Here is a 25,249-nt window from a genome sequence, read left to right as displayed (position 1 = left end):
AGTGTAGTCCCCAAGCCCCTACAAAGGAATGCCCACACACTGTATTGGTTAGAACACAGTCTTTATATAATCAATATTCAAGGTTATGTACACTTATCATAATAACTCACTTTGTACTTAGGAAAATCAACAATGGCAAATATATACAATTCTAAAGTGGTGCCACCCTTTGTATTAGATCTTATTAAAGTGCATCAACAATACTGTAACAATGTCACACAGATCAATAGAGTGAAACCAGCAATAGAGAGAGGAGAAAGAATAAGATGGTTGAGCAATAGGCAGAATACTGGCCCCTACCACTAGACACAGTTCTGTGTGGAGATCCCCCACCTGGGCAAAAAAATAAAGATATAGCACAAGCCCAGTCCATATATTGTTCTGTAAGTCTTATTCCCTCCTATAATGTTTTTACCCCCCCAATGTACCTGGTGGAGTCGAGTTCTTCGAAGAGGCGTCGACAGATCCTTCTTGAGCGACCCCCTTTCAAGCGGGAGTCACGGATCGTCGAGAGGCGTCGAGAAGCGTCGAGGAACTCGGCGTTCGGCGGCGGGGAATCGACGGCCCTTCTTGAATGCCTTCCCTTTCAAGCGGGAGACACGGGGCGTCGAACGTCTGTCGACAAACAGGGTAGAACGGCGTCGATGAGGCGGCTGCTTCGTCCGAGCGGTGCTCGTTGGCGTCGGAGCGTCGGCGTCCTGCAAGGCAGAGGCGTGCGGGGCACCTCGGTGACAATATTTCTGGACCGCAAAGATTGTGGAGACGGAGGCCCAGCAAGGGCGTCGAGTCGTTCGAGTCTTTGTGGTCTTCGGGTGGCGGGAAACCCACCGGCAGGTTTCTCCTCGGCGCGTTGGTCGTCCTCGACTTTCTCCGGCAGGATAAAGCGGTCGACGGTGCGGACGAGGGAGTCCTTCGATCCAAATGTTCTTAGGCAAAGGAGCGGGCGGCTCCGGTCGTCGGCGGCACGGCGTCAAGTGGTTCCCACGGCTGGGCAACACAACTTCGACGGGCCTCCAGCAGTTACACAAACCTGTGAACCCTGGTCGACGGCAATGGACTTCGACGGCGGCGATGTCCGGGTGCTTCACTTCGATCTCCTCGGCGGTCCCGTCTCGGGTCGGCAGCCTTTCGAGGGTCTGTCTTCCAGGGCGCTTCGGCGAAGATGGAGCGGTGCTCGATGGTCCCTCGGAGCACAGGAAGAGGGCGCCTTACCAGGTCCTCTCTCGGGTCAGTCTTCGACGATTTCGGCAGCCTTCGGATCGGTCGAAGCAAATGCAACAGCAAGTCTTCTTCTTCCAGCTGGACGTCGAGGATCAGCAGTTCCAGTTACTCTTAGAGTGGAGACTCAGCTTCTGAACGCTTCTGAACAATTTCCAGTGGTGAGAGGTCCACAGATATACTATTCTGTCTCTCATCCACACTGCTGGCACACACTCAGCAGCCAATCATACAGAAGGGCATTCATGCAGTCAGTCAGCCAATCAGGCACACAGTGCATTCAGGCCACACTCCTCCCTTTCAGACACTCACAACAAGGAATGTGGATTGGGACAAGTACCCAGCCATTCAACACTACACACTGCATTCAGGCCAGTTTCATGCAGGGCTGTCTCAGTCTTTTTCTCTCATGCCAGAAACCAGACAACCACAACAAGGAGTGTATATTGGTCACACACTCCATTCACCCAGGTCCCACCCACAGGAGGTACCCACAACATACAGTCACTGGGAAGGCTCCAGTCAGTCTAGCTGGGCCTTCACAACATCACCATATATGGAACTTCCACCCAACAGCCAGTCAGGGGGAAGGGACAGAGTCAGGGCTTCCCAGGACTTTGGGAAACAGGGTAACAGGCAATAGAAAGCAAGAGGCCACAGGGGCCATCTTGCTTCCTATCAGGAATCAACTGATCCCAATGGCAGGGCCTGGGTATCCCAAAATGGAGGACACCCAGAGCACCTGTCAAATTCAGCATGGAGCTGCCACCAGCCCATACCCTGCTCTGTGGGCCACCCACAGGTGCCCAAAAACATACACCAGGGGCCCAGGGTTGTACCCCTACCCATGGGTGCCATAAGGGTATCCCATGGGTCTGTTCACCAAACCAAAAGAGAGAGCTGCACTGCCAGGAGTCCCACATGGACTCCTGGGCAGAAAACATGACAGAACACACGATAAAAAGCAGTAAAGGACAAGGATTCAGAGGCCCTGTCCCTCTGATGCATTTCCAGCATCACACCGATGATGCAAGACAATGCCGTCCTCCACAACAGTGTATCCTGGGTACCCTAATGCCCATGCACCTGAAGCAGACCACACTCTGGACACCCTTGATGCACCGGGCCAAAAGGATGGCCAGGTGCATGACAATAACCAGCTCAACATGATGAAATTCAGGAATCTGGAGGTTGTGCCTTTAGTTTCCCTCACAGCAGAGATTACAGACACAAAATATTTCCACTCCAGGACATCTCAGCCTATGTGCCCATGCCTTGAGGGCAGGATCCATGTCGGGTTTTCAGGATACCCCTCATTCAAATTCACGAGATGTGTCCTGTAACATACAGAAGATTCAATACATTTATCAAGGGCATAGATATAATGATTTTCCCATATGAATTACAAAATACTAAAACATTGAGATTACAAATACTACAATAGGCAGGTTAATGTAATCAGAAAATAATATAATTCTTTTCGTCTTTTAGGTTTCAAAGTTTACCAATAATGGGCTTCAGGCGTTGGTAACAGGCCTACAATAAGGTTGTACAGTCCTGGTAAATATGCAGGGCTGCACATAGAAAATATTACTTAGCATGAAATGAACAGCAGCAAAAATCCCCAGAAAGCCCAACAAACAAGCAGCAGCAAAAAGAATCAGAAAGCCCAAAAAATAAATAGCATCAAAAATCCCCAGAAATCCCAACAAACAGCAGCAGAAAGTGCCAGAAAGCCAACAAACAGCAGCAACACGCCTCAGAAAGCCCAACAAACAGCAGCAGAAAGAACCAGAACCCCAAGAAACAAACAGCAGCAAAAGAATCAGAAATCCCAAAAAATAAATAGCATCAAAAAGCCCCAGAAAGCCCAACAAACAAACAGCAGCAAAAAAGACCCAGAAATCCCAACAAACAGCAGCAAAAAGCCCAAGACATCCTAACAAACAAACAGCAGAAAAATGCCCTAGAAATCCCAACAAACAGCAGTAAAAAGCACCAGAAATCCCTACAAACAAACAGCAGCAAAAAGCCCTAGAAATCCCAACAAACGTTTCTTACAAAAAGGAAAGAACCAGAAAACATGTGATTCATGTTTTTCACAAGCGCCCTTTTTGTGATGTGAGTGGAAGCGAAGCACATTAAGTTCACACGCCTGAACTGAATGCCCCAGAGTGATCTCAGATTTGTAGAAGCCGTTCTTTATTCTGTAACAAGAGCCAACAGGCTCCAGCTCTGGCACACACACACACTACCTGATTTTATCTCCCACCACCTGTGTTGCCTCCTTTGTTTGCTCATGCTGCCCATTCATTTGCCCTTCTTCCCATGCTCCTACCTAGTATCTCAATCTTCTTCTCCGTCGGACCTTTCGTCCCTTATCTCCCTTCACCCAGCCATTCTTCCTCCTCTTCTTGCCTTTGTTCTTTCATATTTCCTCCTAATTTCACCTCTTCTTCCTTTCCCTTCCCTTCCAAACCCTTCCCTTCCTCTCCCCTCCGCACTCCTCGTCTTCCCTTCTCTTCCTGTCCTACGCTCCCTGTCACTCTCCTCTCCTCTGCTCTCCTCTCTTCCTCTGTCTGCTCCTCTCCTCCACTCTAATTTCCTTTATTATGTATATATGTTGTGATATTGTTTACAGGGTGAACCTTTCTCGAGAAAAGCAGAGCGCTTTGCAATGGTAGGGAGACAGCTTTAGGCTTGGCATTTCATACAGTGGTGCAGGACTGTTGGTGGAGGGAAGGAGGGATTTGTATTCGTCTAGCAGGTATTGGTGAGTCATGGTTTTAGTGTTTTGTAGAACTCAACTCTCCCCTATCCTTGCCCCTCTTCCCTCTTCTCTTCTCTTCTCTTCTCTTCTCTTTTCTCCTCTCCTTTCTGTCCCTCCCCACCCCTCCCCTACCCTCTCCATCAGTCTTCTCTTCTCTTCTCCTATCCTCTCCTCTCATCCTTTCCTCTCCTCCTATCCCCTCCTCTCCTCCTCTCCTCACCTTTCCTCTCCTGACTCTGCTCGCATAGAATGTCACCATGTTGGACCTTAACCTTGAGTCACCACGGAATTGGGACAGCAGCCCCTCAGTGCCCTCAGAAGCCAGGTATGGAAGAGAGGTGCTGGCGGAGCCATGTGCTTACGGGTAAATCCGGGTCACCGATTGATACGCCCCTGGCGCTCTCGGCCTCATAGGTATAGTAGTCAAGGGGCGTGCAGAAGTAGCCCGGCTGGACGTCTTCACACTGGCGGCCGATGAGGTGGGGCCGGCAGTCGCATTGACCATTCTCCATCGAACACCTGCAGAGAGAAAGAAGATTAGGAGAAGTCGCGGCTCGAACGGGGCATGGCAGTCTTAGCAGTGCATGCACATGCGTGTCATCTGTGGGAGGAGTCACGTGCGGGCAGGGTAATGGCTTTCCCAGGATATGGCAGCTGTGTGGGCCATCTGGCTCTACACAGGAGGAATGCGCATGCGTGTCATCTGTGGGAGGAGTCACGTGTGGGCAGGGTAATGGCTTTCCCAGGATATGGCAGCTGTGTGGGCCATCTGGCTCTACACAGGAGGAATGCGCATGCGTGTCATCTGTGGGAGGAGTCACGTGCGGGCAGGGTAATGGCTTAAAAAGGAGGAATGCGAGGGTGTACCCGGAGTAGAGACATACAGCTGCTGGAGCGAAGGTAGTGTACAGAGCAATATAACGGGACTATGGTCTGTGATGCGATGTTTGTTTTTGTGGTGTGCAGGTGTGGGTCTTGAAAATGAAACCATGGCCACTGGTATGTACATGTATGTTCTAGGCCCTCTGTATAGAATAATATATTGCAGAAAAGGTGAATGAGGTCAGGATAACAAACCAACGTTTATCTTTTCATAACAACAGCGAGTTAACTGGGGTTTGTGCATTGGCTGTCCTCAATGGGAGGGACCCTAAGGATTATTCTTACTGAGCCATGATGCAGGTCTCCCCGAGAGGGAGATGGTGGGGATGAACCAAGTTCTCCAGCGCGATACGCAGAAGCGTTGCTAGGGGTGGGCTGAGGGGGCTATAGCCCTGATCTTTTGGTTGTAGCCCCAGATAGAAGCTCAGGGCTTGCAACCAAAATGCTAGCTAGCCCAGGGTCCGGACAGTCCCGACATTAGTTTAGCCCCATATCTTTTCCAGACCTAGCAACACCCCTGGCGGATACAGTCCTGGTATACGGCACGTTCTGTTATATAGTTTTATAAAGCGCTCATAGGCCTGAATGCATCTTGGCGCTAAGACATCAAACACAGCTAGATGTTTCATAAGAGAAGCATTTTCAAAAGATGCCTACATTGAAAATGGTTAGGAGTAGATCTGAGAGCCGGAGGGAGTGTGTTCCAGAGCATGGGGGCAATAGGAGACGAGAGCTTGCACTCGGGCATCTAGAATGGAGGTGGGGGGAGGAGGTCCTTCCGGTATCTCCAGGAGCACTGTTTAACTCCTCGACTACCACATTGTTGGGGATTTCCAGTATTTCCCAATGGAGCTGTTGGCTGTGTGACTGGTCAATTAAGAATGATTATTATATCATTATTATTATTTTTAGGGTGTTAAGCATGGACCTAGCTTCGGGAAGCAATCAAGCACTGTTCAAGTCATGGGGGTAGTACACTGGGAGGGTACCAGAAATACAAGCGGGGGCAGGGGGATCAGCAGAGTAGGCCTGGGGCAGTGTCTTGCTCCTCATTCACAGTCTCATTCCGGATGGTCTACAGACGAGTGGAGCATGCCATCCACATGTATGATGTAGTGGCGCTTGATATGATATGATAGGTTATTTATAACATGCTTAATACCCATAGGTTTCTAAGAGCGGACCCGGGGATCGAACCTGTATTGCTCCATGTCGTCTTGCTTCCAAGGTGAGCACGTTGCCGCAGAGCTATCCTCCCGAGACAAAGGGGTGGGCCTAGGCTCTAATTGTAGGGTTGCATTCATTGAAGTATTTTCGGACCCACCCATTTGTTGGCCACGCAATCATTCTGGCTGCTACATTCCAGCTTCGCGGGCATCTTACAAGTTATTGTCTCCCAATGTGGAGTCATGTCATCATCTGGACTCCACTCACAATCCAGTCATGTCGGTTTCACCTTTGCTCCCCTCCTACAGGAACAACCACTGGCCCCAGGACTCTGCTGTGGATTTTACCTCTGGGTCACCAGTAGGCCCACCCCCAGGATGCAGCCTTGGGTAACGCAGCCCCCAATAAGTCGAGGCTTCAACCAGCTCCTGCTTCTTCATACTTTATTCACAAAGGATCTGCCTGGAGCAAATCGGATCTGCCTGGAGCATCTTTGAGATGCTCGAGTGCAAATGTCATTCTCAAAGATTTTCTCAGAGATGCTTCAGGAAACTCTGGACATGCTCTAGTTTAAGGCTTTGTGAATCAGGTACAAGGACGCGGGAGTAAATCTGAGATTTTGACAGCACTCTCCTGATTTGCTCCTCCGGTGCAAATCTTTGCAAATCAGGACCTTCGTTTCCATTACAGATGATTGGAGGTCACTGGGAGTTGAGGGTGTGTTACATGTTTGCAAGAGTTTATCGGTGCAATCAGATCAGTCTCAGACTCCAGAAACCTGCCAAAGAAGCCGATAGCACAGGGATCTGCAATATTCAGCTCTCCATATGTTTTGGACTACGGCTCCCATGATAACTCACCATTGGCTCTGATGGCTAGGTATGATGGGATTTGTATTCCAATATATATATATGTAGAGTCAAAGGTTTCAGGCCCCTGCGATAGAAGGTGGGTTCTCTGGAAATCTGGGAACAACCAGCACCTGGAGCGGCACTAAAGGGATTTCTGGAAGGCATTGAAAGATGATGGAATATTTCAGCCATAAGCTTCCAAGGCTTGTGCCATTATTCTAGTACATTCAGACAATTCATAGAGAGCTGTCAAGTTTCCCATGGCAATGCATGAGGAGGCCATGGAGCCCTGTTTGTTGCCCTTTGGATTGTGGGACTTTTTGTGGGAGTTTTTTACTTCCCATTCGAAATATAGGAGAACTACAAGTCTCAGAATTCCAAGGAAAACCATAACTGGATGGCCTTCTCATGCATGGCCACTGGAAACTCTATTCATAGAAATGTTGATATTTCTTTAGATAGAATATTGACTCACATCATGTAGATCAGTGTTTCAGTTGTCCTGCCCTTCATCAGGGTTGTGTTCACTACGTTTATACATTTTAACATGTTTATGCCCACCTTAATCCCATATCTTATCCTATTATCCCTGTGTTGCACATCTCCACTGTCTTTAACTTTTCTTTCACCTCAAGGATCCTTTAAGGCCATAGATTAATTCTGAAGATTGTCGCTGCACTTCCTTTGGGACAGTTGCACTTTCCAAAGCTCTCATCCTGAGGTGAAGATGGAGCCGTCCAAGACAGAAGGAAGATCTGTCCCCTAACACTCCCAGGACACATCAGGAGTGATCAGTGCTGTGGACCAGAACCAACCACGCTGTGACTAATCGCCTAGGTTTAAAGAGTAGACCCTGAGCGGATGCATCCTGTCCTTGAGTCCTTTGCAAAAGCCTCACAGCAACTGGATGGCCAAATCACCTGACACTTCTTTTTCTCTCACACCAAACCAGCTCCTTTGTGTTCCCCGCATCCTTAACCATAGGGAAGGTGCTGGCACTAGTGCCTGTATTTCTCCAAGCAGCTGAACTATTTGCCTACATATAAACCAGCTTGGCACTGCATTGTGTCCTAGCAATCCATGTCGCTTTCTAGGCCCGGAGAGACTGCTCAATGCTGAACCTCAAATCAAACCTTTGAAGAGTCACTTGCCAACTCTAACCGGGGGCTACAACCACAGCTCGGCCCAGCTAGCCTGTGAACTGTTGCCTCATCGGTCCCACATCGACTCACCCTCGATCACCACTTCGACAACCACTGCCCTCAGAATCCAATTGCTTGAGCGTCACTCTCTGACCCCTCCCAGTGGCTAAAGCCCCATTCGGCCTGGCCAACTGCAAGCCATACATAGCACCCATATTCACCCCCTGCTCGACACCTGCTTGCTGTCAGGGCCTCCACAATGCTACGTGCTCGAACTGAGCCTTATCAGCTTGCATCATCGTTCGACACCACGTCTGATGCTTCAGCCCACAAAGAAGTGAATCCAGGTACTGTTGACATTGAACTGTCCCCACGGTCCACTGTGAACCCCAGAGACTGGTTACATCAAGATTGCTCCTGTTTTCAGTCTATATCCCTTTTCATGTTAGTACCTTACCTAGCATCCCCGGAACCACACTCGGAGTGCTACTTTATCCAGTGTGTCGCATCTCTTCTGTTCTTTCCTTTGGGGTTGGTTTGTATAGTAATCTCTTTTGTTCTACGTGCAGATGCTGTGCTTTATTAAAGTGTTTATATTTCATTGAAAATCTTTATTGGACATTCCATCTATTTCGGACTGTGATACTGTTTTGTTTGGGTCTGTACTGGCTCACCTTCCCACCCATCTTAGGAGTATAGCCTTCCCTCTGCCCACCCATATTACCACAAAAGGTGATGGCGGTATATCCCTTGATGGCCCCTCTTTTACCTTTATGATTGCGTTGTGTTTTGGTTTGTAGACGTGTGAGGGCTGAGTGGGCCATTTCTACTCCTACTAATCCTCATCTGCTCATTGAAATGCATGAGCCCTGCCTGGCCCCATGGGGAAGCATGAGCCCTGCCTGGCCCCATGGGGAAGCATGAGCCCTGCCTGGCCCCATTGGCAAGCATTTGCCCTGCCTGGCCCCATTGACAAGCATTACCCCAGCATGGCTCCATTGGCATGCATGTGCCTTGCCTGGCCCCATGGGGAAGCAGGTGCCCTGGCTGGCCCCATGGGGAAGCATGAGCCCTGCCTGGCCCCATGGGGAAGCATGAGCCCTGCCTGGCCCCATTGGCAAGCATTTGCCCTGCCTGGCCCCATTGACAAGCATTACCCCAGCATGGCTCCATTGGCATGCATGTGCCTTGCCTGGCCCCATGGGGAAGCAGGTGCCCTGGCTGGCCCCATGGGGAAGCATGAGCCCTTCCTGGCCCCATTGGCAAGCATTTGCCCAGCCTGGCCCTATTGAAATGCATGAGCCCTGCCTGGCCCTATTAGGAAGCATGAGCCCTGCCTGGCCCCATTAAGAAGCATGAGCCATGTCTGGCCCCATTGGCAAGCATGTGCCCTGCCTGGCCCCATTGGCAAGCATGTGCCCAGCCTGGCCCCATTGAAATGCATGAGCCCTGCCTGGCCCCATTGGCAAGCATGTGCCCTGCCTGGCTCCATTGGCATGCAGGTGGCCTGCCTGGCCCCATGGGGAAGCATGAGCCCTTCCTGGCCCCATTGGCATGCATGTGCCTTGCCTGGCCCCATTGGCAAGCATGTGCCCTGCCTGGCCCCATGGGGAAGCATGAGCCCTGCCTGGCCCCATGGGGAAGCATGAGCCCTTCCTGGCCCCATTGGCAAGCATTTGCCCAGCCTGGCCCCATTGGCAAGCATTACCCCAGCCTGGCCCTATTGAAATGCATGAGCCCTGCCTGGCCCCATTGGCAAGCATTACCCCAACATGGCTCCATTGGCAAGCATGTGCCCAGCCTGGCCCCATTGAAATGCATGAGCCCTGCCTGGCCCCATGGGGAAGCATGAGCCCTGCCTGGCCCCATGGGGAAGCATGAGTCCTGCCTGGCCCCATGGGGAAGCATGAGCCCTGCCTGGCCCCATTGGCAAGCATTTGCCCTGCCTGGCCCCATTGACAAGCATTACCCCAGCATGGCTCCATTGGCATGCATGTGCCTTGCCTGGCCCCATGGGGAAGCAGGTGCCCTGGCTGGCCCCATGGGGAAGCATGAGCCCTTCCTGGCCCCATTGGCAAGCATTTGCCCAGCCTGGCCCTATTGAAATGCATGAGCCCTGCCTGGCCGTATTAGGAAGCATGAGCCCTGCCTGGCCCCATTAAGAAGCATGAGCCATGTCTGGCCCCATTGGCAAGCATGTGCCCTGCCTGGCCCCATTGGCAAGCATGTGCCCAGCCTGGCCCCATTGAAATGCATGAGCCCTGCCTGGCCCCATTGGCAAGCATGTGCCCTGCCTGGATCCATTGGCATGCAGGTGGCCTGTCTGGCCCCATGGGGAAGCATGAGCCCTTCCTGGCCCCATTGGCATGCATGTGCCTTGCCTGGCCCCATTGGCAAGCATGTGCCCTGCCTGGCCCCATGGGGAAGCATGAGCCCTGCCTGGCCCCATGGGGAAGCATGAGCCCTGCTTGGCCCCATGAGGAAGCATGAGCCCTGCCTGGCCCCATTGGCAAGCATTTGCCCTGCCTGGCCCCATTGGCAAGCATTATCCCAGCATGGCTCCATTGGCATGTATGTGCCTTTCCTGGCCCCATGGGGAAGCAGGTGCCCTGGCTGGCCCCATGGGGAAGCATGAGCCCTTCCTGGCCCCATTGGCAAGCATTTGCCCAGCCTGGCCCCATTGGCAAGCATTATCCCAGCCTGGCCCTATTGAAATGCATGAGCCCTGCCTGGCCCTATTAGGAAGCATGAGCCCTGCCTGGCCCCATTAAGAAGCATGAGCCATATCTGGCCCCATTGGCAAGCATGTGCCCTGCCTGGCCCCATTGGCAAGCATGTGCCCTGCCTGGCCCCATTGAAATGCATGAGCCCTGCCTGGCCCCAGTGGCAAGCATGTGCCCTGCCTGGCCCCATTGGCAAGCATGTGCCCTGTCTGGCTCCATTGGCATTGGTAGTTGTGGTGCTGCATTGAGCACACATGGGTCTGGCACCTCTTAAAAGAATTGTGGAACCTTATTGCCGATCGGAGCGGGTCTAATTCACCAGGGAGGTCTGCAAGGAGCCAGAACCAGCAGGTACAGGTATGAGGCAGTTGATGGGCAGTGGGAGTACCTGTAGAAAGTGGCAGCGATACCCTGGCAGCACATCTGTGGCGCGCCGCGCGTGACCACCCCATCAGCACCATCATCATGTGGGCGTGGAAATCAGTTACTCCAAAACTTGGCTCATGAAATCTGGTCTGGATCTGACGCAGAACATCCTGGCTCTGGCGGAATCCATCTGTGTATGCATGAGCCTGAATAGTTCTGCAACCTGTGGCTCGCCCAAGGTGTTGGACTCCGACTTCCATCATTCCACACAATTAACTATGCTGGCTTGGACTGACGGGAGTTGGAGTCCATCTGCAGAGCCAAAGCGTGCAGTCCTTTGATTTAGGGGGAAACACACCCGTGTTATAACATAACGCAGCGGAGGTCATTACAATGCGATGTCACTATTTTACAGAACTTGATGAAGTTTCATAGTCTGCAGGAGTAGAGCTTAGCTAAGAAAGTCGGAGTGAGGGCCCTCTGTTGTTGACATGCTGGGCCAACACGACATTTTCAGGAAAGTACATTCCGCTGCATATTATTTTTGTTTTCAAATGTCCGTGCATTAAACTGCAGATGGGGGGTTAAGCTCTGGGAATGAGCGTTATTCTGAGGGAATATGTTGAACTGTGAGCCTGCATTATTTCTCCCAGTGACGTGTGACCTGTGACATGAATAAACAAAGAGAAACACTCCACCTTTCCTCGTTATCTATCGTGGATCTCCCCTACAGAAGAAAAGGTTATCATACCTGTTGTGGTAAGCACCCCCAAAGTCGCAGGCACATGGACGGCAGCCAGCGATGTCATGGCTGAGACCCCAAAACTCTGGCTGCAAAAAATAAATAAGATATCAGGAATGAAAGATGGAGAGCAACATGGTTGGCAGTGGCTAAACAGATGTTATTATGTTGAGGTTATTTATTCAGTGATTTGTAACACGCTACACATACACAGAGTGAGATGAACCATTTAGAAGCTAAGCCAAGGACACCACATCTTCATTTTATGGTTAAGGGAAAGCTTACATGAAGAGTTGGGCCTTCAATGCTTTCCTGAACTTGCCATGGTCTTCGTCGAGTTTTACTTCTTGTAGTAGATTATTCCACAATTTGGGACCAAGCACCACTACTTCCTTACATAGCCTTCCTATGCCTTGTAATTCAACATAGATAATGGCGAAGAAGTGGTTTGGAATTCTGTAGCTAGGAATTTCACAATTTCCTCTATTCACCCTTAAAGAAATGCTAATCCTGTTCGGTGAGATTTGATATTAATCAATATTTTATGAACAGCAAATTGCTCATCAAGTGATTTCCCGACACATGTTTCGCCACTCTTCTTGGCAGCTTCATCAGGAAGTTATCAGTAGTGATTTTGCATTATCATTTACATTATTTTACAGAATTCCTTTGTGTGTGGAAGTGTGTATCTCAGAAGCAGAGTGTTGCCCAGGTATCAACAGTGGGCCTCTGTCGCCACTACCATACACAATCTCCTCATAAATGAGGGACCTGCATTTCTTTGGGTATGCATGAATAAATGACTGAAGTACTGTCTTCTGATTCCAAACATCTTCGTCTCCTTTATAGTATCTTTAGACCACAGCGGCGAGGATGAAGTATTTTTGATGCCGCAATCAAATTGGCAAAAGACAACAAGCTAAGCGCGGGAGATGCTTTTCTTGCGGCAGCTTCTTTAAGAATATATCTTTTAAGAGATATCCTGCCAGCGGTGGCCAACATATAGGGCACAAAGGGGATGCAATGATTTGCTAGTTTTAACCTACATGCTTTTTCCACCGAGTGACCGAGCATGGATGGAAAGGAAGGTGTACCTGTGAGTGGAAGGGCTGGCTTTTCGAGGTACAGGGACGCACAGTCGTCTACTCTCATGGTCATGTGCGTTGTTATTGTTGAGTGGATGAGCTATGCATCGTCCATTCAACGTCTGCTTGTAAGCAGCGGCGGTGAGTCTGTGTGTCGAAGAGGACTCAGCATTCCAAAGGATTGCGGAATGCAGCCTCCAGAGTTTTATCAAAGTCTTTGGAAGTAAAATAGTGTTGCTGTTGAGAAGGCATTATAAACCTTCGCACCTGTGGGTAATTGAAATTGGTTATATATAACACGCTAAATACCCAGAGGTTTCTAAGCGCGGACCCGGGAATCAAATCTGTGTTGCTCTGTGTCGTCTTGCTTCTAAGACGAGCGCGTTGCCCCTGAGCTATCCTCCCGGTACCCAGGTCGGGCCATATGTAGACAGCACGCAGGGGATGAGCTAATGTCAGTGGTGGTTTCTAAGGGCATACCCACATAACTCCATCATACTATAAGGACCCTTGTTATGACAGGTGAGTAGCATTCTGCAAATTCAGGTGTCATGGAATTTGCAATGCCCCTTAAGCCGGTGCATCTTTCTTGCTCAACATGGAGATTCAGCCAATGCACCCCAAGCCCCATTCCTTCTTACACCTTTCATCAAAGCAAGGTTTTTGCAACGTTTCCTAGTACAGGTTCTTGATCACAAAAGGGGCTTCCAGACTGAACGATCTGAAGCTCGATGGAGAACAATTGGTCTGAAGATGGCTCACCAAGCACTGATTGCAAAATCGCCCGGTAACGAATCGCTTGCAGTAGCAGTCTCCGCTGATGTGGTCGCATGGCGTGTTTCCGGTGATAATCCCTCGGACGTCGCAGCTGCAGGCTGTGGAGAGATGGCAGAAAGAATGAGGACACCAGCAGTTGTCAGAACCCCAACAACCCCATGGATCGGCGAACCCATACTTGTTTTAGCGAATGGTCACATGGTTGTCATTGGGAGGGGCTTTCATGCTTGGAGATCTTTTGAATAAACCTAACACATTGGATATCTTTCATCTGATAGCTCAAATAACTGGGCTCAGCTTGGATATCTTTTGGCAAAGAGATGCTATGCCTGGAAGACTTTTGGTAAGGAGATACCTGCCTACGGGTATTTTCACAAGAGATGCCATGTGTGGAAGTCTTTTTGCAAAGAGAAGCCATGCCTGGAGTTCTTTTGGTGAAGGTATCTCTTGCCTGGTGATCTTTCACTAGGGGCCACACATGCTAGCTCATTCTTCGAAGAGAAACCAAACCTATAAATCATTCTATGAAGAGAAACCAAACATAATGCTATCTCCAGCACCCACAGGAGCCTTTTGATGTTCTTGTGCATGTTTTTGGTATACCTGGGTTGTCCAACTCCAGGCCTCGGGTGCCAGATCCATATCAGGTTTTCAGGATACCCCTCATTGATATTCATGAGATAAATTTGCATACAATGATTCTAACAACCATGGCAAAGCCTGTTTACTTTTAGTTAAATGTCTTTCTCATGCGCCGGCTCTCGTAGAGATCTGGCCATCTGGTGTGGGTGCTGACACATGGCTTTGCATCAGAAATAGTGGTACGTAAATGACACAAGGTTTTAATTCCAATGAGTACACCCCTCTGATCGGTTCTAGGTTCTGGCTGGCAAACCGTCTCTAAGACCTCACTGCATTTCAATGCCCTTTGTGGGCCTCAGTTTTATAGAAAATAAAGCTAAATTAGGTATCAGGTTATACCTGACAGGACTTGGACAATGAGGGAGGAGAAAAAGGTGTACTAACCCTATTTAACAAGCCTGGGCAAAGCCAAAGTGGGGGCTTTTCTCTGGGCATGTGGTCGGCTTTTACCAGGCACTGCCATAATGGTTTTAACTGGGCATAAGGTGGTAACATCTAGAAAAATCTGTGAGTATTAGAGTATATTATGGCTGTACCTGGAACATGCTAACTCCTATGCAAGACTATTAGGGATCAGATGGTGAGTGAATCTTTGAGTGAGTGGGTGAGTGAGTGACATTTCATACAGCATCATTTCAGACTAAATTGCAGATAGGCACTGCTCTAATTTGTTGTTCGTTCACACTGTGATTTTATGCTGTTAAATATTATTGTCTTTGCCAATGCTCCTTTTTAAAAAGAATTCAGTGCAAGGAACAGATATAAGAACACATATACTGCGTATAAATCAAATGGCTTAAGGCACACTGTCAGTAGGCGGGTTATAGCTGCAATTAAGCCATTACCTTCCAGACAGCTGCTCTGAAAGCACAAGGCCAGCTCACACAGATAGTGTTTTGGGGAGGGAGGGGCCGGTAGTGGTTGTGATTGGCCATATGGGAATAGCATGGCCATTGGTAGTCAGTGGGTGGCCTAAAACGTCAAACGACACCAATAGGCTGTGCGCCCCTCCTCACACCCCACGTATCTCCTTTATTCACTTCCCATGATAATAATTTCGCATAATAGACAGTGCATATTGCAACACCTACAGCCAAAACTAAAAACTACCCATGAGGCACCTTGTCAAACACCCAACAGAACAGGTTCCAACTTCTACTTGAAATGCTTAGAGCAGAACGAATGTTTGGAAAGGAGAGTAATTACAAATCATACAATGTTTGCTCTCATAATTAGGACTGCTTATCGCCTGTATGTATGGGACTTCGTGTTGGCCTACCTGGGAAGCGGGCCTTACAGAGCGGGTATGACGTATGAAATGGGTGGAGTTTGGTTCAGCAAAAGGCAGAAAAGGTCAACCAAAAAAATGCTGGTTAACCTTTTTATACAAACACAATGTTTTTATTTAAAAACGGCCTTTCATGCTGCACACTATCAGAGTTAAACACGTTGGCATCTTTATGAGTTTGGAGGTATTTTCTGCAGAAACACCATCAAAGTAATTTCCATTTACCGCAATTAGTTCTCATGACCACATTATGAGTTGCGGTAACGCAGCGCTAGTCTCCATCTGTGCAGTTTATAGGGCTACGGTGGGGGTTTGAAAGCATTAACCATGGATTTACTAGCAAAGGGCCCGAGGACTTTTGTCCAGATTACCACCAAATCCGACTTTGGTTTAGTGGCAAAAGTGTCGGTTATTCTGTTCCAGACACACCTTTCCTGCACAAACAAACTCAGAACGAGGCCCGTTGCAATTTGTTAAACTCCTCCCAGTTGTAAATTCCTCAAAATCACGAACATTGAAACTATGTTTGCCTACTAAAATATTTGTGTATTCATGTCAAATATGTAAGTGTTAAGGGGTGTTTCCTTCAAGACACCCCAGCCTGTGAAACTTATTCCAGGGAGAGCGTGCAGGGTTTGCACATATTTTAGATAATTACTTTTACTCAATACTTCTTAATTTCAATAAATGAACGAACTTAATTTAATTGTGCTGTAGGTTTAGAAAATGTGTGTAATTGCATCCAATCCAATGAGATTACCGCTCATTGCTAACCAGTCTGTTGGCTACATTTCAGTTTAGGAGCACTAGGGTGGATGCATTTCATGAAGAGTTCCTGGAGAGTTCGATTGGTGATGTCTTTCATCTTCAGTTCAGGGTAGGATTAGTTCAGTCTGGTCTACATCCTCTGGTTGCAGGTACAGTATTTGCAGTCACTGGGCGTCTGCACACTGCCACACCAGGATACTATTTTGCACAATCGCGTTGACGAGATCTCTCACTGTGGTCATGGTACTCTTTGGAATAGATTTTTCTAAAGGGCTTGCATGGCTTTGATCTACGGTTTAGGGGCTAATAGGGCTAGATTAGCTTTGGGAAGAAATGTTCATGCCTTGAGCATGTCTTAAAGGGATCACAATTCTGCATCACTTTACCTAGGGCTGGGGTATGCAACCAGCGGCTAGCCAGGTGTTTGGAACTACGATTCCCATGAGCCCTTGCCATTGAGTATAGTGGCTAGGGCTCATGGGAGCTGTAGCCTGGAACGGTATCTACAGAAATGATTGCATACAAATATACCTAATGAGAAATAACCGAATTTGTTTGGTCAAATTCGTTAGGTATTTTTGTTCATTTTTATTAAAAATAGATGTGGGGTGGGGTAAGGGGATAGGTTAAGGTAGGGGGAAGTGTGGCGGAGCGTGGCATGTCTGCCCGCATTATTAAAAATGTGGTCATTTCTCAGAAGGTCATTTTTTCCCGATCATTTCACAGTAATCTGTTTAGAACATCTGCAGAGCCAAAGAATGTAGGCCCCTGGCGTAAATGTTTTGGTAAGAGCTGGCGTTCCTTGCCTTACCCCGAGCACCGCTCCCTTCTAGGGTTCTTTGAATAATACACCCACATGTTTAGGGCTCTTTAATGAAGTATAGCACACATTATGAAGCTCACGTCTCCCCTGTAGGGCAATATTTTGATAAGATTTCACGTGACTGGAGAATTTTCAGGAATGTGCAAATATGTCTGGCGCAATTTCACTGACAGCCTGTTACTCTTTTGCAGCCCCTTTCTGGGGTGCTGCCACTCCTTTTTTTATCTCTTCCAACAGACCTCTGGGGCACTGGCATCAGATACTTGGAAGTTCTAAAGAGAACATTTCTTTAAAGGAAATGAAACATAGTGTTATGAAACACTTACTTTTATCCTATTCATATTTGTATGGAAGGGCACTTATCAGGGACGTAATTTAGAGGTCGCCTTAAGTCGCAGAAGTTTTTTTGTAATGCGTGCTCCTGGGCTGTGGCTCTTTACTTCTGGAGTGGCTGGCTTTCTTGTTCAGGAGTGCCACAAGTCTAACACTTTCAGCACTGACCCTAAATAAGAAAGAACAGGAATACCAAATAACGCGTCTTTCTGGAATTGTATAATATAATTGCTAGACTCATTAAAGGTTTATTTCAGGCACACTTCGGGGGTGAGTCACTGATTTAGTCTGTTCTTAGACACCTCAACTCAGCCTTTCATTCTTCTGAGGTCGATAAATGAGTACCAACACAGGTTGGGTGATACTGAGTGCATATTTATTTCTATATAAAGCGCTTAAGCGTAAGTGCTATATAATAACACATTATTATCATTTGGTCATGGACGTCTGCTTGCATTCACAGTAATTTGGTAATATGGGTCTATACACACTGATCTTAACGATGCATATGGCGATCCATTCTTGCATGAAATGTACATCACATTATAGTGATATCGTAACCATATTTTAGCAGTGTACAATGCTATGTGATGCCACTTCCTGTTTTGTCAACGGGTGAAAGGTCGTGTTCCATCGCTTCCCGCAATATGACTTCGGGGTGGGGTCAAATTACATCAGTTCCTGTGATGTCATCAGGGGGTCAAGGGTCGTGTGAAGTTACTCCCGCTACCCCTGACATTTTGGTGAAATTATGTCCCTGGCACTAATTGTTTGTCTCCTTGATCATACATTCTGCTATTTTGGATATCTTGGAAAAATACTTTGCTGTTCGTGGGTATGTGAGATACCACCTACCCTCTCACAAAGGACCCTGGAAGTCTTGGCGATATGAGTTTCAGGAATGTATCATACGTTGCGAATCATTAATGGGCAAAGTAGTGAACGGCCTTGTATGTCTGAGTGGTGGTCCCTGAGAAGAGGTGTGGGGGGACAGAACATTGTCACTTCCCATAGGAGGCCAACACAAATGCCTGAACCTACGTAGACACTACAACAACGCCCCACAACGTTTGGCTGAATGGATGTTTCGGACTACAACTCGCATCAGGCTTAGCCTACATACTCAATGGTCAGGGATCATGGGAGTCATAGTCCAAAACATCTGGAGCTGACGGGTCCCCTAGGCTTGTGAAGGGACTGTAAACTTTGCCTGTCTCCGTTTGGAGGTTTTGAGACTTTACCTAATGTGTGGACCCAAAAAGGTCCCATTTTAAGATGTGATCCCAAAATAACCCTCTGGTTAAAAAGTATATCTCAGTGGACAATACAATTTCATGGAAAATGCACATTATTACAACAGGTAATGGTTACATGTCTTTATATCATGATATTATATAAAGCATGGTTATATATCGAAACCTTTATAACAAAACATTTTATAGTGAATGCACAATTTTTGTTTTTATTATTATTTTTGGGGGGTACCCCACCAAACCCCCATTTCTGACACCTAAAAATCCACACCACCATTTCCCAAAATATTTAACCCTTTACCCCACCCCTAAATGCATTCACTATAAACATTTTCGATATAAAATATTCGCTATATGTTCTTTCAATATAAAATGTTCAATACAAACACTGCATACATAATTAATAGGATCAGTGTGTGTGGGTGGCAAAATGCTCCACTGTAGTGGGCAGAACCTCTCCTTAGTGGATATCAGGAGGAGGCAGGTATGCAGGACGCACTGTTTCAGGCCAGGCCATGCCACGGGGTATGCCTTGCGTGGAAGTAGGCCGCGGTACTTACGCTGGCACCCGGCGGGGTCATTCCTGCTCAGCCCGTAGAAGCTCTCTCTGCAGCTGTCGCACCGCTCGCCCTTCACGTTCTCCTTGCAGCGGCACTGGCCGGCGATCATGCCGAGGTTCACGTCCGTGTGGCTGTCGCAGACGCCCCCTTCCAGGGATCCCACCGGGTCACAGTCGCATTCTGAAGAAGTAAAGAGAGTGGCCGTACTGTGGCTACACATGTTTACACACAAAGCTTTCCATCCTTGACAACAGCACCGATACAACCCGCAACCGCCCCTCTTAGCTTGCAAACTACTCTGCTTCAATTGTTTCATTGTGAAGTGGAACATAAAAGACTTTTAGTGTGTTTTTGGGATATATTTAGCAGATATATCCCTGAGGCCTACGGGCGTGTGGCGCTTTATACAAATTGAAATAAATAAATAAATAATAAAATGTTTCATTGTAATAAATGAAACAAATATGCTAAAATGGCATGGTTTAGCATTAGAAGTCCCAAAGACTGATTCTTCAGATTAAGTCAGTGGACTCTGAGTCCCCGACTTCTGCTAACGCAGCCATTTTTGAAAACTTTTCATGCCCAGCCCATAGTGGCACATATCAGAGACCCCGTAATTTGGCCGTGGAGACCGGCTTTGTTTACACTTTCACATACATGAGTCCCCGCCGCGGAAATGTCCTCATTTGCACAGCGGAGTCCCAAAGAGGAGGGCTAAAAGGTGGCATGCAGGCTTATACACCGCCGCACACATTGACTCAACACCGCCTGTCCTGTAAGCATGGCAGGCAGCAATTTAAATGGATTCTTAGGGATTACGAGGATTTTTTGCGTAAATGTGCAAAAATCCGTCAGACTCCGTTGGACTCCCCAGCATTTGTGCCGGCATGAAAATCCATGCGGGGCAAATACTGGAGTATTTGTATGGTGGAAGTGACGGATAAAGGAGTGACGGAAACGCAAATTACGTTCCTCCCCTCTTCTCTGCCATCTTCCCAAGTGTCAAATCTTAGAGACCTACACAGGACAAGTGAAGTGTGTCGAAGTATCTACATGTAGTGCTTAGGTGTACACTCTTGCATTAAACACATTTTGCAAGTAATTTTGTTGGGGGTCTTTGGCACACCCAGTAGTAGAATATACGCCATCCGCTAGAGTGGCAATAGACCACGCCAGTGCCAACAGTGCGCGGTACAAGACCCATTAACATTAACATACACACAATCAATGTGCACATGTATTTACATGCAGTACATTTCATCCGAGCATATTTGCATTTTTTTGGGCCATTCTGATAGCCCCATTTGATCAAGTCAAGGCTGAAGCGGTTAGACCGTAGGTGGCACTCACGTGTACAGGCGTTCTCGGAGCGGATGTCGGCTCTGGGGTTCAAGTAGTAGAAGGGTTTGCAGAGTTCACAGTTCCGACCCATGGTGTTGTGCTGGCAGTGGTCGCACACCCCTCCGCTCACACGCCCGGTGGCCAGGTACACGGCCATGTCGAAGTGGCAGCGGTGGGAGTGGTTGTTGCAGTTGCACTCTGGGGGAGGAACAAGGATAGTCATGATTTATAAACTTGCATTATTTGTGGGGGTGCTGCCCGACTGGCTGCAATGTTTAATATGTATACGACAAAATATTGCGATGCTGGTGTGATGGTGGCGGCATAACACTTATTTATTTTATTTTTACATTTGTAGCAGTGCACTAAACCCTTGGGCGTCAAGGCGCTAGTTGCAAGACACAGGTTCAGACAGGGTAGATGTAAAGGAGAGAGGTAGTCAGAAGGCTCTCTAAGTAAATAGCCATGTTTTCAAGTGCATTTTGGATTTTCCAGTACTGATGCCAGAGTGCAATGCTCTCCAAATACTAGATTAATCATAATAGCAAAATGTGTGCCAGTGAGTACGGAGCAGGCACTAAGTCACCTAAGGATGAAGTACATTTTGAGTGTGAACAAATGTATCCTATGACAGTCTCAATCTGTAGTGGTCTGCAACCTTTGGCTCCCCAGATGTGTTGTACTACAGCGTCTAATAGCCCTACCCAATATATTCAATGACGGGATTGTGGGAGTTGTAGTCCAATAAATCTAGAGAACCACAGGTTGCAAACCCCTGTATAAGCTTCCATTTTGGGAAAGGTCCATGGGCAATCTAGAAAATGCAGCGATGTCTCCATCTTCTACTTCCATCAGAAACAGTTGCGCTCCTTGCTGAAGTCTTGCCGCCATGCATTCCCTTTGCAAATGAGCCAAAAAAGAGCAGTATGCCTCTTTTGTGAGCTGGTCGGCTTCACGGACCTCTTACCAGCCCAGTGATCCCACGGTTGGCACTGAGAGGACACAACTCCTCCACCCAGCATCTCCCTGGCAGCTGGTTCAGCGGTTTAAGTGTCCCAGCATCAAGTATGCGCCTGCAACCACTAGAGCGCAGCTTGTGTTCCTGGCCTTCATTGATCTTCATTCCTTGGCTCAGCTTCCTTGTTACAGTATGTTTGTATTCAGGGAAACAGAAGTCAGTTCATGTTGACTTGTATACAGAGTATGGACAAGTATTCTCAGGAGCCTCGAAAAGGAAGTCAGTTTGTGTTGACAATATCCCATTAAGGCATGGGGAATGGAGAGGGTATCCCCAAAAGAAAAAGGGGATACCATGTCTCGGACGATGATGTAGTGTCACTCCCCTGAGGATTACCTCCCCCATGTGATCCTCCCTCATATAGCCACCCCCAGGGTCAGGATCAGGTAGCGGCTGCCATCACCTGGCCACATGGGGAGAGGTCATTTCTAGGAAAGGAGTGATGACACCATCAATTACATCACGGCACCCACAGGACCAGTTGAGTTGCACAACTACTGGTGGCAGCAAAATGTAGACTTGTGATCACAGGCCCCAGCACAGGAACCTAGCTGTGTGAGACCTGGAACAAACCTTAGTGGCCAGAAACCCCACTGTGTGGCCTTGAACCCACTGGTCTTATTTCTCAGCTTAGTCATCACCAGTTACACAACTCTGCCTACTGTCCACCGGCCACAGTATGAAGTGTAGGAAGCACACACCTCAGCATGCACCTAGCAACAACTGGCCCCACCATGCAGCATATAAACACCAGGTCTCTTTGAGCTGCCTGCATGTAAAATGCCAGCCTTGTGGATAATGCATTCAAGACTGCGCCGCATAGTCATGACAGACTGCAACAACAGTGCGGTCTACTCAGCCCTATGGATAATTACACTCCCTAAAATAGTCAAATACTTCCAGCAAACAATGGGAGTAAAAATACTCCCAGTAGAAAATAGGAAGACAACAGACACGTAGGAGCCTGCCCTCCTCCCACCTATTCTGCCACCTGCACAGCTCCACAGATTTGTTTGGAATAGTTGTATCAGCAGAGCAGTCCCACAGGTAGGAGCTTTAATAGAATTATTCTCTGATCTGAAAAAGGAACTTTAAGGTACAATGGCATCTTGTAGTGTGCCTGAATTACTGGGTGCAAAGAAGCATGGAGTTAAGTACAAAGGGATCTCTCTTTTAAAATATATCTAGGCTCACCTACAAAACTTGGAATGAGAATTACCTTTCACTCCCTAAAAAATACTACTCCTAATTTTAAAAAAGGGAGAAAATGCTCCCACTTCAAAATCTTATTGGGTGCCCGGCTCTACTCTTTGCCGGCTCATTGTTTGCACTGCTCCCTAAGACTGACACACGGCTTGCATTTGGGCTAATTTGCATAACCACAATGCCTTTCTGATGTGGCTCTGAACTGGAGGTGAATTTCCAGCGATGACTACTAGGTGGCATTGTGGCATGTGTGACTTGACTCAAATGCATTATCATACTTTCACATTTTAGATAAAAGGGTTTTTTTATGCCTTTTTAAACCCACTATAACTTTATTGTTGTTTTGTAAACATGCTCCAGTGCAACGTTAGCATGACAATACTTCACTGATGATCCCTAATAAGGGTGAAAGTGTTACGTACGTGAGAAATGTCTGTTTTGTGTTGATGAAGCTATGTATAAAGTGGAACTGCCCAGTACGGCAACTGCAATATCCTGGAGCAAAAGGCTTGCATTTGGGATTATTTGCATACCCACAATGCCTTGCTGATGTGGCTCTGAACTGAAGGTGAACTTCCAGCGACGGCTGCTAGGTGGCGTTGTGTAATGCGTGGCTAGAAGCAAATGTATTATGCTACTTTCACATTTCAGGTGAAAGGTTTTTCTAGCCTTTTTTAAAACCACCATAACTTTATTGGTCTTTTGTATACACACACTTCCTCATTTAGGATCTGGCAATACATTCTATTCTGTCTTCGGTGCAGGAACTAGGTGACATATACATGTGTCAAATTAATATGGATATAACTTCAGTGATTCCTAAAAATGTGCCTGCATCTCACCACTGGCATACATAGGACTGCCCCCATGCCACATTGCATAGGCTGAACAGTCTATAGGCTACCACGATGGGCAAACAGTTTGTACATTGTGTCCATATCATTAAGGGGTCTTGCTCTTTTAACTACATAATGACATGCCACATAATTACTACATTTTAGAGCTAAGTATGGGCCTATCTCCGAGCCAATAAAAATGCCTTTTATGATGAAGAAGGTAACAGAGTAACTTTTGAATAATTCATCTTTTAAATTTTGAAATCAATAAGCGATAACAGATTATTGTATTTGTATGTATGTGTAAGCCCTGGGGTTCATATAGCCCAAACCAGCTCTTCAACAAAGGGGGATACAGAAACAGGGTGCAATACTATGGATCCCATAGAAGGATGGAGGTTTAAGGGGGACAACATGGAGGGAGGGATTACAGGGGATTACAGGCATGGGATACAGGTTAAAGAGGGGGAAGCAGGTCCTTTAGCATAACATAACATAACATGGTCGGACTTTCTTAATGTCATCACGGAATCCATGAGCCTGGATCAGCGATTCCCGCTCTTGCCTTCTTCTGATTTAAGCGACACCCTGGCAGAGACACAATATGCCACCTTTCGGACAAGGCCGGGCACTGTAAGACCTCTACGGTGGTGATGGGCACAGTATAAATATTGGATAACATAAGAGGAACCAAGGTGTTTCCCCTCCGCTAGAAGACCTTAAATGCGGCAACACATTTTGTTTTGACTTTTTCTGTGCTATTCTCCCTTGATGACCCCCCACTGGGTGAGTATTTTGATATTTTGCATTATAAAATGCATATGTCTGCAGCGCTGTCTTCCAGTTGTGTACCCCGCAGCGCTCTTACGTTTGCAGGTGTGTGGATTATCCGGCTCTGCTGGTCTCCAGGGCAGGTCGTGGTAGAAGTCCTTGCAGTGTTCGCAGTTCAAGCCTTTGGTGTGGTGTTTGCACACACATCTGCCATGGATCTGTAAAACAGGAGTCATTTTACTAGACATATTGGACATTATTTCAATTTCAAGAAAGCATCTTTCATGCCTCCGGGTTTTGCATCTGGAGTTTTTATTGGCCGGCTAGGGAAATTGGGAGGCTGGTACAGCTGGTGCAGGCAATCAAATGTGGGGTCCCATCCTTCTAGCTCAGGATCCTGCAGCCTTTGGCTCTCCAAAGGTTTTGGACTTCAACCCCCATCAGCAGTATCCAGCATGGTCAATGGCGATGGATCATGGGAATTGTAGTCCAACACATCGGGAGAGCGCAGGTTGCAGACCGCTGTTCTAGATACACTGGACTTGACACACTTTCCAGGTTCCTTGTAGTCCATTATATTTGCAGGGCAAGCAGTGCTCAGACTGCACAGGTCTCCCTGTGGCTGGGATGTTATGTCTGGGGGTTGGGACAGGCTCATACTGAGAAAGCCTCTCAGACATGGTATCG

General features: G+C 47.7%; 1 protein-coding gene across 3 annotated transcripts in view; it reads right to left on the bottom strand.

Moving 5' to 3' along the window:
- The window catches only part of LOC138566223 (laminin subunit beta-1-like), an 882,924-nt gene that overhangs the window by 318,608 nt on the left and 539,067 nt on the right, over positions 1 to 25,249 (bottom strand). For all 3 annotated transcript variants that reach the window (XM_069643284.1, XM_069643285.1, XM_069643283.1), the window contains exons 9-14: positions 24,660 to 24,780; positions 20,741 to 20,929; positions 19,391 to 19,570; positions 13,709 to 13,821; positions 11,871 to 11,950; positions 4,351 to 4,507 (exon numbers count right to left, since the gene is read on the bottom strand). In XM_069643284.1, coding sequence (XP_069499385.1) covers positions 4,351 to 4,507; positions 11,871 to 11,950; positions 13,709 to 13,821; positions 19,391 to 19,570; positions 20,741 to 20,929; positions 24,660 to 24,780 — 840 coding nt within the window. The remainder of the gene's footprint in view (positions 1 to 4,350; positions 4,508 to 11,870; positions 11,951 to 13,708; positions 13,822 to 19,390; positions 19,571 to 20,740; positions 20,930 to 24,659; positions 24,781 to 25,249) is intronic.

This window comes from Ambystoma mexicanum, chromosome 2p (assembly GCF_040938575.1).
Source record: "Ambystoma mexicanum isolate Mex_15411 chromosome 2p, UKY_AmexF1_1, whole genome shotgun sequence".
Taxonomy (NCBI): Eukaryota; Metazoa; Chordata; class Amphibia; order Caudata; family Ambystomatidae; genus Ambystoma; species Ambystoma mexicanum.
The sequence above is the reverse complement of the archived record's forward strand: the minus strand, read 5'-3'. Positions and strand labels throughout refer to the sequence as shown.